At 45.3% G+C, this 17,546-nt stretch overlaps 1 protein-coding gene across 1 annotated transcript in view; it reads left to right on the forward strand.

Annotated features, from left to right (window-relative positions):
• Positions 1-17,546, forward strand: part of LOC147108325 (receptor-type tyrosine-protein phosphatase delta-like) — a 620,473-nt gene that overhangs the window by 393,109 nt on the left and 209,818 nt on the right. The window contains exons 14-16 of the mRNA XM_086004913.1: positions 4,561-4,866; positions 9,813-10,006; positions 17,213-17,239. Coding sequence (XP_085861039.1) covers positions 4,561-4,866; positions 9,813-10,006; positions 17,213-17,239 — 527 coding nt within the window. The remainder of the gene's footprint in view (positions 1-4,560; positions 4,867-9,812; positions 10,007-17,212; positions 17,240-17,546) is intronic.

Genomic DNA, 17,546 nt, shown 5'->3' on the forward strand with positions numbered 1-17,546 from the left:
AGGCCACTTCACTCAATAACCTGGACTACAATTGTAGGACTACTTAAAAACAGGCATCCTCTACTGTGGGCTAGTCTGTATTTTCAGGCTATTTTCTCATTCAGAGATGGTTAAAATCAATAAGAGCTTTACCAGGCCCTATTGAGTTTCTCCTGACACTGATGGATAAATGAGTAAATCACAGGGATTGGCATTCTGCTCCCACATGGCCTACTCCACCACAGCAAAGTGAAAATCATGTCTAAACTGCTGCACTTGCCAAGTGTCTTTTATTTACAAATTCTATCCAATCAGATACTCTTTGCATTGTCTAACTAGTGATGCCACAATATACCTATCAGATCCAGTATATTGATACTCTCAGATTGCATTGGTGAAAATCCACAATTCCTTTGCCCTCTTTTTCTGATCATAATATAATTCAATAAACATCAACAACCACAGCAGACATAAGAATGCCACATCATCAGAACACACCTCATTTCTCACATGAGCATTGTATTTATTTAGAAATTTTGGCTGAGCCTTAAAACGCTGAGATACCCACTGATATGATTGGAAATCACTTCCAAATTGGTGTTTCCCATGAGCTGCTAAGTCAACGTCATTTAATGAATTGAAATTATATTAATTGTAATTGCCCCCTCTCCATATTGGTTGTTGTAAATTTTCACAAATCCATGTCTACAAGCTGTAAATATTTATTCCAATTATTATTCACTTAAGCCTTTCTTAAGTTGTTTCCAGGGTTATGCAGCATAAGTAGGCCAATATTGGCAGCTTCAAGATGTTAGCCAATGCTGTACTTTAGCTTTCCACCGACCAGGTATTCACAAGGTGGTCAGGAGTGACTTTGAGAAAATGGGCAGTGGGCAAACATCCAAAATCCATGACTTTGAACAAAGCAAATTTAAGTTTCAAAGGACCTGAAATCTCTCAAAACCAACCCAATTAAATTTTGATAGTTCCAAGATGGAACGCTTTGCCTGTCCCTTCCAAAAGGAATAGATTCTGGAATATTCCATGTGGGCTTTGTGGAAGCAGCTGATCCCTGAGTTCTAGAAGTCTTGGTCTCTTACTAACCTTTGGCCAGTTATATGCTGGGAGAGAAAGGGTAGGTTAAAAAGGCAATCGTAGCATGCAAAGAAAGTCTTTAGTGTAAGAGCTTGAAGGAATGTCAGGTACGTACCATGGAAAATACTTTAATTTGGACTGGATTTTAATTTCTCTTTGTGTTGAGTTATATTTTTTCTGTGCATGGATCCAGGAGGTCCTGGAGTATTTGTGTAGTTTATTTTTCTTGTTTTGTTTTTTTTTTGTCCTGGGAGTGAGTACATCACCCAGCTCTCCCCACTTTATATCTCCTCTTCACAAAATGTCCCAGACTCATTCTCAATCCAAACATTCACCACTAAGATTTGTATTTCAAGACATCTTTGCACTGGGTTTCAACAAATGCAAACAAACCGGTGTGGGTTATTTGGCCGATAGTGAGATATTCCTGATTGTTCCAGAATTAATTTGATTTTCAATGCATTTGGTCGCTTTTCTCCACAACCTCAAGGATAGGGCAAGGCATGTCTGATTGTGGGCTGCTCTATCACTGCACTACAAGCAAACATTCCGTTTGACTTCTGATAGTTCTTGTGGTCTAGTTTGGGCAAACTGGGTGAACACTTGCCTCTGGCTTTCAGTTTAGTCTGTGCAGCAAGTGGTATTAAATTACCCAATGAACCTATTGTTGCTGCATAAATGAGCCGAGTTTTCACGTTGGAACATTTACACCATGACCTGTCTTAGGCTCGCCTGAATCTCAGCTGGTTTTTAATTTCAAACAGTGCTCAGGAAGATAACAACACTGTCTTGGAAAAACCCGACCAAGGACTGTCTGAATTTGGCAGCCAACATAGATATATGGCAAGAGTGCCCTGGGAGGGAGCTAAAGACCACTGCTCATTTTGATTTTCTTTCACTAGGTGAAGGGTCTAAGCCCAGGCCACTACCAAGGTTGAAAACAGTAGCTGGCGAGAATAAGATCAATTAACCAGTAATAGTTTGATGACACCAAGCTTGGCTTTTAACTCCAGTACATTTAATGAGAGAAATGATTGGGACAGAAGGTGTAAATAGGAGGAAAGGCAGAGAGTAAAAATAGAGCATGGCAAGCACATGGGGAGGCTGAAACATCCCTGTGGGACGCGGTAGTGTCTGCGAAAGGTGACAGCGTTGCCATCGGACAACAGAAAGATGAAATTGCAGTGAGGCGAGAGGTTAATTGGTTCGTCTCCCTAAGGGGAAATGTGCTAAGTTTTTTTTACACTGTGAGCCTGGTCAGCCTCATCGAAAACGAGTGGATTGGAGTGTTGTAGTCCCATGGGGCTATAAGACATAAAATCATTCATAGACAAACAGCCCTTTAAAGTTCTGATTTTTTTTTTATTACCTTGTCTGAGGACTTTGGCCATTATAACTACTGTGTACTTAAATATCTCTGGGAATAGAAACTCAAAATTCTAAATTATTTTTGACAGACCTGCTCAACCTCATGAAGCAAATATCTTAGGTATAAACTTCAATTGAGTGTCCCTGTATTACTCCGCAGTTAGTCACTGGTCCCTGTTCACAATCCTGATGTGTATACCGTACAGAAACTGACACCAATTCAATTACTGAAACGGAGCTCAATATGTTGGTTGTGCCGAAAGTCCGGCACCATTGGCACTCACCGCATGGTCAGAAACGACTTGTGTCCCAGTTGCTTTCACCAATGCCCCATGGCCAGCTTGTGACTCTGGGTCTCTGTTCACCACCTTCCTGGCTATAATTTGTTGACAGTGTTAGGATCTGCCGGCTTCCTGGAAAAGGAATCCTATTAACAGGCAGGGGCTGTCCTGGCACTCATCAAACAAATGAAAGGGATCTGTGAAAAGGCTGGAGTTAATAGAACTGCCATTCTCTTTCCCCCCCGCCCCCCCAACAACCTCCCCCATTCTATTGGGTAAGTGCTCAACTTCTGCCCAGTAACTGCCCTCTAATGGCCCCCCAGGACAAAAGTCAGCGAGAGACACCATCTCACACCATTACAGTGAGGGATGCATGTGCCTCATTTGCAATAGCGGACAAGCAAATATTTGGGGAGGTTATCTGCACCCGGATGCACTGGATTGTCTAGACTGAGCAAGTATGAAAAAATAGGGTGGGTTGGAGCGCACAACTGTAAAGGAATCCACCCAATTTTCCATAATTCGTTTAAATGGAGGAGAATCGGACAAACTCCTTCAAAGGCAGCGCTCTGCCTGACCGATTTTAGCTGCGGTCAAGGCACCTGGGTGTTGACCCAGGAAAATCTCCCCTAATGGATCCTCCAATGTCGACATAGCCTGCCTGGCTTTCCATTATCAGTCCCTCTGTATTAGTTGAAGAAAAACCATTTACACCACTTATGAAGGTACAGCAGTTGTATATCAACCATGCAGTACCAGATGTCAATGAATATTCATATTTTCTACTTTTATAAGTAAATGAGCCTACCAATTCAATGGCATGGAGATAAAAATGGCTACTTCCTAATACAGGAAACTTCGCGATATCCGGCACCGACGGGACCGAGCTGCTGCCGATCTATCAAAACTTCCGGATAGACCAGCGCTAATGTTGAAGGATACGGAGGTTTTCATCTCCGTATCTGACAACAAACACTGTTGCTTAGCAACAGCTTGTAAACACTCGGCCCGTACCTTGGAAGTGTCTCTGAAGCTGTTGCTAAGCTACAGAGACACTTTCCAGAGCCTGACTGTTAAAAAAAATGCTAGGAGAAGAAAAAAAACCTAACCAAAACGGCTGCTGATTTCTGCCGTTAGATCGAGGTTTCCGGACATACAACCTCCAGATAAACCAAAGTTTCCTGTACCACAGGTCAACAGTTCACCTCCGAGCTGCCTGACACTCCAATCGGCCAGCCTTTCCTCCCCTCACCCCCTTTAATTCTCTGCTGTGTCATTAGTGGGAGCACCTCGTGACAGCAAAGTGTTTGATTGAGATAGGTGAGTGGGGGGAGAAGAGGGGGGAAATAAAACAATGTTGGTTATTTGATTGCCTTCTGTTGGCCAAAGATAAAATGCAGTAGAGGTAGCTCTACAGAGATGCCAAAGGTCCAGACTGCCCTGTCCTCCTGGCCCAATGAGGTTGTGTAGAAGCGACCTACTGTTTGTGTGTGGGGGAGGTGGTAAATTACATTTAAACTCAGTTTTTAAAAAACAGAATCTGAAATCAATCCAATAGCATTCCTACCTCAATTCCTCAGCCGAATAAGATTCTTTTAGCAGTTGTTTTGATCGTTCAAAAAACCAGAATCCTTATTAAGACAGGATTGCTTTTGTTTAAACATCATACCAGGTTTTTTATTACTTTAGAGTCTTCTGTTGTTTTTTCTGTTTCGTCTCAGTTTTTTGGGGGCCTTTTCCTTTCTTTTTTATCATTTTTCTTTTTGTTTTATTGTTTTTACCCTCTTCCCTCCCATTGTTTTTTAACTCCTTCCTCTACCGCACCCGCCTGCAATAGAACCATCAGCCCCTCCTCAAAACGTAAAGTGCACCAGCCCCAGTTCCACCAGCATTCTGGTAAGTTGGTGGCCGCCGCCGCCAGAGAGTCAAAATGGTGACCTGGCAAAGTACAGTATCAGGTACCGAACGGTGGAGGGAGAGGACAAGCAGCCTCAGGAGGTGAAGGACATTCCACCAACGACCACACAGATGCGGCTGGAGACCTTGGCGAAATGGACAGAGTACCGGGTGACGGTAGTCGCGCACACGATGGTTGGACCAGGCCCGGAGAGCACACCTATATTCATTCGCACAGATGAAGATGGTAAGTTCGGTCAACCATTCTGTCTGTATTTCAATGTTTGATGTTAAGACCTTCCTAGGGGTCACTTAATCTCACTTATCCTGCATGGAATCGCTATTTAAACCCAGCAAGGTGCAAGTCATTTCAGTAGAAATGGCAAAGTTTGAATGTTTAAAGGGGGTCATTTCTACTGAGGTTACACATTAGAGAAAATCAATGCTGGTGCTCCTTTATTTTTCCCTTTAATTACTGTGAATGTTTCCCAATAATATTTTGGTTCTCTGATCAGAGTAGTCTCTGCTCACTTAGTCCATCTGGGTCGACCAGGGACCTGTTTCGAAATTTCTGTACAGTTTTCCTGGAGAGGATATTTTTAATTATATAGTGAAACTGTCCTAGAAAGTGTGTTTTGCACATGTGGCCTTTAATTTACATAAATTCTTCATCATTTTTGGCAGGAGAAACATGGCCTAAATGGGTGAACATTTGGGTCATCTGCTTAGAAGAGTAGGACAACTCAGGAGAGTGATTACTCCTTAAAATCTACCTCTTTGACCAAGCTTTTGGTCATCTGCCCTAATAGCTCCTTATGTGGCTCGGTGTCAAATTTTGTTTGATAACGCTTCTGTGAAGCACCTTGTGACGTATTACTACGTTAAAGGTGCTATACAAGTTGTTGTTGTTGTAATTAAAGCTTCAGAATGTCGTCTTTGTCCATATTACATCTGAAACATGTGGTACTTCTCCCCCCCCCCCCCCCACCCCAACTCCTTTCTAAGGGGTTCTGTTTGTAGAATTGTTTTCAGGGAAGGTAAGGAAAGCTGGTGTCCCAGAAAGTAAGGGATCAGTAGTTAGGATGGGATGGGACCAACGATAGAATAACCAAACATGGACTCACTAAGATAGTGAGGAGAGAGTTTAGGAGAAATCTCTTTATGCAGTGAGTTTTGTATCATTTAAGGGAAGAGTAGGTAAACATTTGAATTGGAGGAAAGTGCAGGTCTATGGGGGAGCATGGAACAGTGGGATTAGTTTTAGATTGCTCTAGCAAAGACCAGTGCAGACACAGTCAGCCAAATTGCCTCCTCCTGTTGGCAAGTATTATGGTTCTGACGGAGTGCTTTGATGGCCATTTCTTCCTCTGGACTTTACGACCTTAACGAATAGGAGTGAATGTAAGGTAAATTGCAATAGTTTAGCTGATGCCAAGCCATGTATTTGCAGCAGCAAAAAATTGGAAATGAAGCACTGTACAACCTGCAACACTGTGCTTAACCAGACAAAAGTGAAATGGTGGTTTAGCCCAACAGGTAGCAGCAAACTTAACAAAAGCCATTTTGGGATAATGCCAGCTCAATTATCACAGTATATAATTACAAAGAGAGAATAATCAGAGAACAGATTGAAATAAAATCTTGAGGGGAAAATTATAAACCAGAATAATAGCAAGAGACTCGTTGACATTTAGAACACTGTTATTGAATGATTATATTCCATTTAAACAAACACCAACCTCGGTTTGTCTGTTCCTCTGACAAAACCTGTCCGCCAGTTCAGATTGTTGCCTGTGGAATATCCACTTAAAATGGATGAGAAAGGAAATAGGCAATTTCGAATCATCATGTAGTTGCTGCTTTTCCCTTTCTCGGAACTGTCTTTTCAAAAAACCCTCTTAAATTTGCGAATCTGTTGCTGTCCTTTGTAAGACCATTTCAAAATGTGCTCCAAAGAGCAAGAAAGGCTTCACCCTGATGATGACATCGCCAAATTTCTCCCTCTGAGGTCATCAAATGGCATTGCTCAGGGCCTGGTGCTGAAGATAGTATTGATAAGATTCCATTATAGATGGCGGATGCATTGCTAAGGGACTCTGTGTGAAGGTCACATTCCTACAAGTTTTGCTTTGAGGTGCCATTGGTAAAAGTCTTGCTTTAAAAGTGGTTCAGCTGAAGTGCTCACTCTGCAGTTATTGAGATGCACGGGTTTCCCTGGGCTTGCTGAAGGTTACATTCCATTGAAGATCGATAGCAACAACTTCAAACTGTTTCATAATCGGATGGATTTAGCCAGCATTTTTACTATTTATATAGACCAAAGCAAAGGACATTTGAATAGCTCCTCCAAAGGCCCTGAACTCTGATCTTGTTTTTATTTTTTTCATGCTCCCATTTCTTGCTGGTGTACCTCCTCCTCCCAGCAGGAGGGAAGTGCTACCGAGCTGCCAGCTTCCTGGTGGCCTCCGGTGTTGCTGTTCAGGGCTCAGCTGACAGCATAGGTTCTCTGTTCCAGAGGGAAACTGAGATCCAGGGGTGGATGGGTGATAGTTAATGCTGCATTTCTATTTTCATTTTAGGCCTGAATAATCTACAAAAGAAGAGAAAAATGTTTTAAAGATGTGCAATTTTAAAATAGGAAAATAACGTTAATTGTGTTAATTGATTGAGTGTAAGAAAACCTAACTTAAATGACCCAATATTGGGGACACAGGTAAAACAGCAGATAGATTACTGCACTGTAATGGAAATTGGAAAAAGTAATTTCAGGCGCCTTCATGACTCGGTTGTTACATGCACTGTCCAATGTGGAACTAGCCCATCTGGGCCAGGAAGGTCTTAAGTTTGATTCTCGTCTGGACTCACTTAGCTGTTCTCAGCTGGCATTGGATTAGGAAGAGGGAAAGATCAGCAAAGGTCCTTCCCTTGATTGCTATCCAGTGCATGGATGTCAAGTGAAGAGAGTCGGACTTGGTTTTGAGGGCCCTCAAGTATTCAATTAGCTTGCCAACACTCAGAGTTCACTTGGGCCAGGTATCGGAGAGTGGCCGATGACCATGGAGCCCAACCCCAGTTGCCATCTTCAGAACATCTAATAAAAATAAAAGCAGACACAGAAGTAATCATATCCAGTCATTAAACAGTCCCCAGTACCTGTTGTGGCTCTGTCAAAACTGTTTTTTAACAGTAATCTGACTATCCCCAATCTAATCCCATATATCCATTTACTTAATAGGGATCAAGACCTTATAGAAAGCCATGATGCAGGATTTGTTTTGTTGGAAAGTTGTGCATCTTCTGTTTTGTATTATTTTAATTCCCATTATTTTTTCATATTTCCACTTCTTGCTGCGGTGCTTCCTCCTCCAACCAGGAGCAAAGTGTTGCTCTGCTGCCAAATTCCTCGCGGCTTCCATAATGACTGTTCTGTGGTCAGCTGACAGGATCTGCAGGCTGAGTGTGGTCCTGCCCCATTTCCAAATCAACTGTAAAGATCTACCTATTGAAGTTAGATCTAGTCTTGTTCCATACTCGGGCGTAGATGCCCACAAGTGGAGGTCAGATCTGGTCCCATTCTATGGTCAGGTATAGAAGCCCACCTGTGGAGATCAGACCTGGTTCTGTTCTATGGTCAGGTGTAGAAGCCCACCTGTGGAGGTCAGACCTGGTTCTGTTCTATGGTTGGGTGTAAAAGCCCACCTGTGGAGGTCAGACCTGGTTCTGTTCTATGGTTGGGTGTAGAAGCCCACCTGTGGAGGTCAGACCTGGTTCTGTTCTATGGTTGGGTATAGAAGCCCACCTGTGGAGATCAGACCTGGTTCTGTTTTATGGTTGGGTATAGAAGCCCACCTGTGGAGGTCAGACCTGGTTCTGTTCTATGGTTGGGTATAGAAGCCCACCTGTGGAGATCAGACCTGGTTCTGTTCTGTGGTTGGGTGTAGAAGCCCACCTGTGGAGATCACACCTGGTTCTGTTCTATGGTTGGGTATAGAAGCCCACCTGTGGAGATCAGACCTGGTTCTGTTTTATGGTTGGGTATAGAAGCCCACCTGTGGAGGTCAGACCTGGTTCTGTTCTATGGTTGGGTATAGAAGCCCACCTGTGGAGATCAGACCTGGTTCTGTTCTATGGTTGGGTGTAGAAGCCCACCTGTGGAGATCACACCTGGTTCTGTTCTATGGTCAGGTATGGAAGCCCACCTGTGGAGATCACACCTGGTTCTGTTCTATGGTCGGGTGTAGAAGCCCACCTGTGGAGGTCAGACCTGGTTCTGTTTTATGGTTGGGTATAGAAGCCCACCTGTGGAGGTCAGACCTGGTTCTGTTCTATGGTTGGGTGTAAAAGCCCACCTGTGGAGGTCAGACCTGGTTCTGTTCTATGGTTGGGTGTAGAAGCCCACCTGTGGAGGTCAGACCTGGTTCTGTTCTATGGTTGGGTGTAGAAGCCCACCTGTGGAGATCAGACCTGGTTCTGTTCTATGGTTGGGTGTAGAAGCCCACCTGTGGAGATCACACCTGGTTCTGTTCTATGGTCGGGTGTAGAAGCCCACCTGTGGAGGTCAGACCTGGTTCTGTTTTATGGTTGGGTATAGAAGCCCACCTGTGGAGGTCAGACCTGGTTCTGTTCTATGGTTGGGTGTAGAAGCCCACCTGTGGAGGTCAGACCTGGTTCTGTTCTATGGTTGGGTGTAGAAGCCCACCTGTGGAGATCAGACCTGGTTCTGTTCTATGGTTGGGTGTAGAAGCCCACCTATGGAGATCAGACCTGGTTCTGTTCTATGGTCGGGTGTAGAAGCCCACCTGTGGAGATCAGACCTGGTTCTGTTCTATGGTTGGGTGTAAAAGCCCACCTGTGGAGGTCAGACCTGGTTCTCCTCTTTGGTTGGGTGTAAGAGCTCACCTGTGGAGATCAGACCTGGTTCTGTTCCATAGTCAGGTTTAGTTCTGCTGGTCCGGCTTCTCCCTTTTTAAATCTGGTATTTGATTGGGAACTGGACTATAGAAGTTGTAGTATGACAGAGGAAAACATGTTGGGGACAAATTCATAAGGGTCTTTCTCAGAAGCTGTCTATTATTCCTGATTTATTTTGGAGTCTGAATGACCCATTGGTCGACTCCAAAATGGCCTACAGTCATCTTATTTAAACAGAGACAACATTTTTCCTTTCTGATGCCCTAAACATTATTCTTGCAGTGCCCAGTGCTCCCCCTCGTAAAGTGGAGGTTGCAGCATTAAACTCCACCGCTTTGAAGGTAATGTGGCGCTCTCCTGTCCCGAACAAACAACATGGCCAGATCCGAGGCTATCAGGTGCACTATGTGGAAGTGGAGGATGGAGAGGCCAGGGGACAGCCGCTGATAAAGGACGTCATGCTGGCCGACGCACAGGTTAGGAAGCAAAACTAAAACGTGGCGGTGGTTGGCACTGCCATCACAGTAACAATTGTAGGTTGATGGCAGTGGTTTCTGATGGAGTCACGGATGACTGAAACATTGGCCATTTTTATAATACAGACAGAACTGGGGCAGATAGTCCACTGTGTTTGTGACATTGCCTGATATATTACATAAAAATAATGGCAAAAAACCAGGGAGATGAGGAGAAATTTGTTTACTGAGCAAGTTGTTATGATCTGGGATGTGCTGCCTGAAAGGTGATGGAAGCAGATTCAATAACTTTCAAAAGGGAATTGAATATATACTTAAAAAGGAAAAATTTGCAGGGCTATAGGGAAAGAGCAGGGGAGTGGGAGTAATTGATAGCTCTTTCAGAGAGCCGGCACAGGCATGATGGGCCAAATGGCCTCCTTCTGTGCTGTATGCATTTGTGGGGGGTGAATTTTGTGCTTATAGAGGTGAGGGATGCACAGACAAGTAATTGGTGGGACCAGGCAACACCCAGGGCCATCACAAGCATCTACAGGGCAGAGTACACCACTAACCAGAATAGATGGTCCATCCAAACTTGTATCCTAAAGTAAAGGTCCAGTAACACATTAAAGTTATCAGATTGGATAGAGGGAAGCAGTCAATCCCAGTCAGCCACCTACCTGATGCAGAATGCTTGTACCGAGCCCCTGGATGTCACGCGCCATCACTCCAGGGTCACCTAGGTATATGCCAGACCTCAAAACCTGGATAAACAGAGACCACCTGCCCAATGATCCAGTGCATTCTGGCCTTGTGAAGATAAGGGATGTCCTTACCTTCCTTGTGCATGTATAGATTTCAGTGATTATGGGCTCAGTTGTCTCTGAATCAGAAAGTTCCATTTGAAAGATCAGGGTCCATTCCAGAACTCGAGCCCATCATTCATGGCTGCATTGTCAGAGGTGCTGCCCTTCAGATGAGACATGATACCAAGACCCTGTCTGCCTGTTCAGGTGGATGTAAAAGATCCCATGGCACTATTTGAAGAACAGGGCGTTGTCCTGGTCAACTCTTCCCTCAAAAATAGATTAGCTGGTCATTAATTTCATTGCTGTTTGTGGGATCATCCTGTGTGTAAAATGGCTGCAATATTGAAGTACACAACAATAGTGCACGTCAAAGTAATTGATTGTATGTGAAGTGCTTTGAGATGTTTCTGAGAGATGTGATTAGATGCTATATAAATGCAAGTCTGTCTTTCTTTAATATTAGTCATTCTTTGACAGGACATTGTGCTGAGCTCAGCAGTTAAGGTAGTGTTACATGACACACAAGCTCATGCACTGTTATCAGCAATCAGCCTGTAAAAATGTGCAAACTCTAGTAACGTTACATGAATCCAGTGCATATTCTGATGTGGCATGCAAAATAGAAGGTCCCTCCCTCAGAAGATGTACATGGATGTTTTCCTTTAAATAAATCAGTCCCGCCCTCTATATTTCTACATTAAAGGAACTATGCAAATTTTAAGGTTTTGTTGTTGCTGTCTTCCTCCAAACATTATACATAGCATAAAGTAGTAATATAGTTAATTCCTGATAAACAAATACTTGATTCTAACCTAAAACTTCAATGGGCCAAAATCCTTCCCATTCACTCCTATTATACAGAATTCCAGTGGACCAAATCCCTTTCCATTCATTTCCATTGTAAAAAGAAAGAAAGACTTGCATTTCTGTCGAACTTTTCACGACCTCAGGACGTCCCAAAGCGCTTTACAGCCAATGAAGTACTTTTGAAGTGTAGTCACTGTTGTAATGTAGGAAATGCGGGAGCCAATTTGCGCACAGCAAGCTCCCACAAACAGCATTGTGATAATGACCACTTCTCCTGATTGTTTTAGTGTTGTTGATTGAGGGATAAATATTGGCCAGGACACCAGGGATAACTCCCCTGCTCTTCTTCGAAATAGTGCCATGGGATCTTTTACGTCCACCTGAGAGAGCAGACGGGGCCTCGGTTTAATGTCTCATCCGAAAGACGGCACCTCCGACTAGTGCAGCATTCCCTCAGTACTGCATTGGAGAGTCAGCCTAGCTTTATGTGCTCAAGTCTCTGGAGTGGGACTTGAACCCACAACCTTCTGACTCAGAGGCAAGAGTGCTACCCACTGAGCCACGGCTGACATTTCATGGAATTCCAATGGACCACACCTGTTTTCTTTTGCTCCATTTGTACAGAATTGCAGTGAACTCTTTTATGTAAAAATTCTTGATGTGAGGGCAGCACTTCAGTACAGAATCTTTCTCCATGCGTCCTGTTTAAATGGTCAGCACACAAGCTGTAATCAATGGACTGTAAATCCAACTACAGACGCAATCTAATCACTTGTGTGTAATGCTGTTTGTGTGCTGTGTCATCTGTTGTTTGGTTTAGATTTAATCACTAAATGAATGATTAAATGGGCCGTGCTATAGCATTTGCAAATTGCTTGTTTCTATCTCCAGCTTTTCAAAGTCCTGATGTAGGGGATAAGGCCTTTTAGCAAAGTAGAGCTGCATTTGTTAGACGTGCACGTACTATCAAACTCAGTTGTTTGTTGTCATTAAACCGGTATCATATGTGCCCATTGAATCACATCGAATGACACAGGTCTATGGCATAGAAACAGGTCATTCGGCGTGACTGGTCTATGCCATTATTTATATTCCACACGAGCCTCCTCCCACTCTAATTACCTCTTCCTGGCTCCATATACTTCTATTCCCTTCTCCCTCCTGTATGCGTCAAGCCTCCCTTTAAATAGAATCAAAGAATAGTACACCCCAGAAGGAGGCCGTTTGGCCCATCGAGTCTGTGCCAGCTCTTTCGAAGATCAATCCAGTTAGTCCATGTGTCAGTGCTCTCTGCCTCAACCACTCCATGTGGAAGCACATTCTCACCAATCTGTGTAAAGAAATTCCTCCTGAATGCTTTATTTGATCTGTTAGTGGCTATCGTATATTTATGCCTGCTTGTTCTGGACTCACCCACACATAAGAGACAATTTCCTCACGTACCACTTTTCAAACCCCTTCATAATGTTAAAGACTGCTATCCTAAAGAACCCCAGCCTGCTCAATCTTACCCAATAGTTACATCTTCTTAATTCTTGGTAACATCCTTATAAACCCAGTTTGCTACAGTACTGATAAAAGTACATTTTAAGAGTCCATGCTTTCAGCCCAGGGTTTCGTGGACCGGGAGAGGATATCGGCTAATTTGAGCAGGGAGGTCAGCAGTCTCCAGACGAAATTTCAGCAATTAAGTGTGATGGACGTAAAGTACTGCGGGACCTACTGACCTCACTGGGCAAATTACCAGCAAGTAATTAACTATATCAATTTTTATTTAGTATGGGTGGTAGTTATTCTGGTGACTGCCTGCACCTCTAGAAGCCTTTTCAAAGCTCCTGGCACACAAAGCTTCATATAGGGAGCACAAGTTTGTAAAATCTATAAAAATCCATAGAATTTTGGATCTGGTGATGGTATAGGATAGATGCAATGCACTGATAGTGTGTCTCAAACCAGTCTGCACCTCCTCGTCCAGACTCACCAGCCCTACAGCGCCACCTGTGTGAGTTAGATCGCTGAATATGGACCCACCCCTGATAGCTCAGTGGCAGACATCATTAGATGCGGAACTGAACCATACAGACCAGGAAGAACCAGCTTCGATCCCCAGTCCATGTGGACTTGACTGGTCTCAGCTCGAGTGATGATAGGGGGAGGTACTACATTTGGCCTCAGCAGCCTTCTCTTGGAAGGAGTGTTTAAAAAATCAGGTCTACACACCATCACTATCCAGTGGCTTCTGCTGGGAATGTGAGTGAGTGCGTGTGTCGGAGTGCGAGTGCGTGTGTCCGAGTGCATGTGTCGGAGTGCGAGTGCGTGTGTCCGAGTGCGTGTGTCGGAGTGCGAGTGCGTGTGTCGGAGTGCGAGTGCGTGTGTCGGAGTGCGAGTGCGTGTGTCGGAGTGCGAGTGCGTGTGTCGGAGTGCGAGTGCGTGTGTCGGAGTGCGAGTGCGTGTGTCGGAGTGCGAGTGCGTGTGTCGGAGTGCGAGTGTCCGAGTGCGTGTGTCCGAGTGCGAGTGCGTGTGTCGGAGTGCGTGTGTCGGAGTGCGTGTGTCGGAGTGCGTGTGTCGGAGTGCGTGTGTCGGAGTGCGTGTGTCGGAGTGCGAGTGCGTGTGTCGGAGTGCATGTGTCGGAGTGCGTGTGTCGGAGTGCGAGTGCGTGTGTCGGAGTGCATGTGTCGGAGTGCGAGTGCGTGTGTCGGAGTGCATGTGTCCGAGTGCGTGTGTCGGAGTGCGAGTGCGTGTGTCCGAGTGCGTGTGTCGGAGTGCGAGTGCGTGTGTCGGAGTGCGAGTGCGTGTGTCGGAGTGCGTGTGTCGGAGTGCGCGTGTCGGAGTGCGAGTGCGCGTGTCGGAGTGCGAGTGCGTGGGCTAAATCTTAACCCCCAGAAACGGATGGGTTAGAATCATGTCAGAGGTTAAAATGCAAAAAATCTGAAACAGGAACCCAGCGTGCCTCGAAGCCGCCCACTTCCGGTTTAAACGGACGCTGGTCGAGAGACGGACAACCAAACCGCTTGCTGGAAGCGGGTTAGTCATTTAAATATAATGAGGCTGCTTGCCTTAATTTTAATATTGAGCTTATTTTCAACTAATTTTGGCCTGCTTTCCCTGGCCTCGGAAACACAGCAGGTGCAAGGAGGCGAAAAGGGCTGAATCCATGAGGTAAGTACTGTTTGTGGGCCAGGAGGAGCAGGACTGTCTCCTCCAGGCCAAACAAGCTTTACCCAATAAACCGCCCCCACCACTGCATGCGTCGAGTGCATGTGTGTGAGTATGTCTAAGTGCGTGAGTGTGTGAGTATGTCTGAGTGTATGTGTCTGGGTGTATGTTTGTGTGCGAGTGTGTGTGCGTGTTCATGGATGCCAGATAAGAACAGAATCAGGTTCAACTTTGCCCCCCTACCCCTCCATCTAAACATATAACCTGCCAATACTGTCTAGGCTGATGCCTAAAAGCTGGCTATTGGGGAAAGGTTTGGGGGCATGACTAGAACCCATGAAACTGTACCTCGTCAAGTCTGTACTGCCTGGAGACCAGGGGATAAAATGGGGAAATCTTAAAAGCATTTGATATGTTTTTGCCAGGTTGGAGGGCACTCTTGTACAAACTCATTTCCCTTGGGGATTTTTTAGAAATAGTGGGTGAAATTGATCTTTGGCGACAGCACAAAGTGGGTAATAGTGAATGGGCAGCCCGTTTACTCCCCTCCCAATTTTCTTTTGAAAAGATAATTGGGCGAGATGTAAAACAGGCCGATAATTGGGCGAGATGTAAAACAGGCTAATAATTGGGCGAGTTGTAAAACAGGCCGATAATTGGGCGAGGTGTAAAACAGGCCGATAATTGGGCAGGGTGTAAAACAGGCCGATAATTGGGCGGGGTGTAAAACAGACCGATAATTGGGCAGGGTGTAAAACAGGCCGATAATTGGGCGGGGTGTAAAACAGACCGATAATTGGGCAGGGTGTAAAACAGGCCGATAATTGGGCGGGGTGTAAAACAGACCGATAATTGGGCGAGTTGTAAAACAGGCCGATAATTGGGCGAGGTGTAAAACAGGCCGATAATTGGGCAGGGTGTAAAACAGGCCGATAATTGGGCGGGGTGTAAAACAGACCGATAATTGGGCAGGGTGTAAAACAGACCGATAATTGGGCGAGGTGTAAAACAGGCCGATAATCGGGCGGGTGTAAAACAGGCTGATAATCGGGCGAGGTGTAAAACAGGCCGATAATCGGGCAAGGTGTAATACAGGCTGATAATTGGGCGGGTGTAAAACAGGCTGATAATCGGGCGAGGTGTAAAACAGGCCGATAATCGGGCGAGGTGTAAAACAGGCCGATAATCGGGCGAGGTGTAATACAGGCCGATAATTGGGCAAGGTGTAAAACAGGCCGATAATTGGGCGGGGTGTAAAACAGGCTGACAATTGGGCGGGGTGTAAAACAGGCCGATAATTGGGCGGGGTGTAAAACAGGCCGATAATTGGGCGGGGTGTAAAACAGGCCGATAATTGGGCGAGGTGTAAAACAGGTCGATAATTGGACGAGGTGTAAAACAGACCGATAATTGGGCGGGTGTAAAACAGGCCGATAATCCGGCGGGGTGTAAAACAGGCCGATAATCGGGCGAGGTGTAAAACAGGCCGATAATCGGGCGAGGTGTAAAACAGGCCGATAATCGGGCGAGGTGTAAAACAGGCCGATAATCGGGCGAGGTGTAAAACAGGCCGATAATCGGGCGAGGTGTAAAACAGGCCGATAATCGGGCTGGGTGTAAAACAGGCCGATAATTGGGTGGGTGTAAAACAGGCCGATAATTGGGCGGGTGTAAAACAGGCCGATAATTGGGCGAGGTGTAAAACAGGCCGATAATTGGGCGAGGTGTAAATCAGGCCGATAATTGGGCGGGGTGTAAATCAGGCTGATAATTGGGCGGCTGTAAAACAGGCCGATAATTGGGCGGGGTGTAAAACAGGCCGATAATTGGGCGGGGTGTAAAATAAGCCGATAATTGGGCAAGGTGTAAAACAGGCCGATAATTGGGCGAGGTGTAAAACAGGCCGATAATTGGGCAGGGTGTAAAACAGGCCGATAATTGGGCGGGTGTAAAACAGGCCGATAATTGGGCGGGGTGTAAAACAGGCCGATAATTGGGCGAGGTGTAAAACAGGCCGATAATTGGGCGGGGTGTAAAACAGGCCGATAATTGGGCAGGTGTAAAACAGGCCGATAATTGGGCGGGGTGTAAATCAGGCTGCCGATTCGCTGATCCCCGTTTTGTGCTGTTACTGAAGACCAATTTCACCCCCAAAGGTCTTGGAGAAGGAAGACCTTCCATCATCTTGCCTGTCTGTGCTAGATTCCAGCCTGAGCCCCAGACATGACCACACAGTGTTCTGCCACACTGTTTTACTACTCCTTTTGACTGTGGACGTTAGGATTCAGCTTTCTCATCATGGTGCCTGTTTTCTGTTGTGCATCTTGAAGGGCCTTGTGTCCTTTGCGCCTGTTCCAAGCAAAGCCACCATAGATGCCTTGAAACTCTTGCTTCATCCTCTATTCTTTTTGTTTTTTGTCTCTCTCTTTCTTGCCTTCCTCCTGTTGCTCAGTGGGAGACTGACAACACTGCAGAATATGTGAGTAAAGTGCCTGATTCTCTGCACTCTCTTGTGTTTTTCTGTTCCTGCAAAACGCCATTTCTTGATGTTCAGAAACGCTACAAATATTGGCGTACTGAATCTGCATGGCATGATACCCTTTTGTTTGCCGTGTCTTGTTTTCTTTTCGCTTTTTATGAATAGTGTTTGATCACGGTATTCTCAAAGTTTAGAGGTTCTGGTCGAGCGATCCCTCCCCTACCTCCCACCAATGTCGCTCTGTAGTTCATGTACAGATGTGTCAGCTGTGGAGGGATGATCACCTAACCATGCAGGCCTGGTACCA

Source organism: Somniosus microcephalus, chromosome 13 (assembly GCF_052327205.1).
Source record: "Somniosus microcephalus isolate GS21.2 chromosome 13, FLI_Smic_1.0, whole genome shotgun sequence".
Classification (NCBI taxonomy): Eukaryota; Metazoa; Chordata; class Chondrichthyes; order Squaliformes; family Somniosidae; genus Somniosus; species Somniosus microcephalus.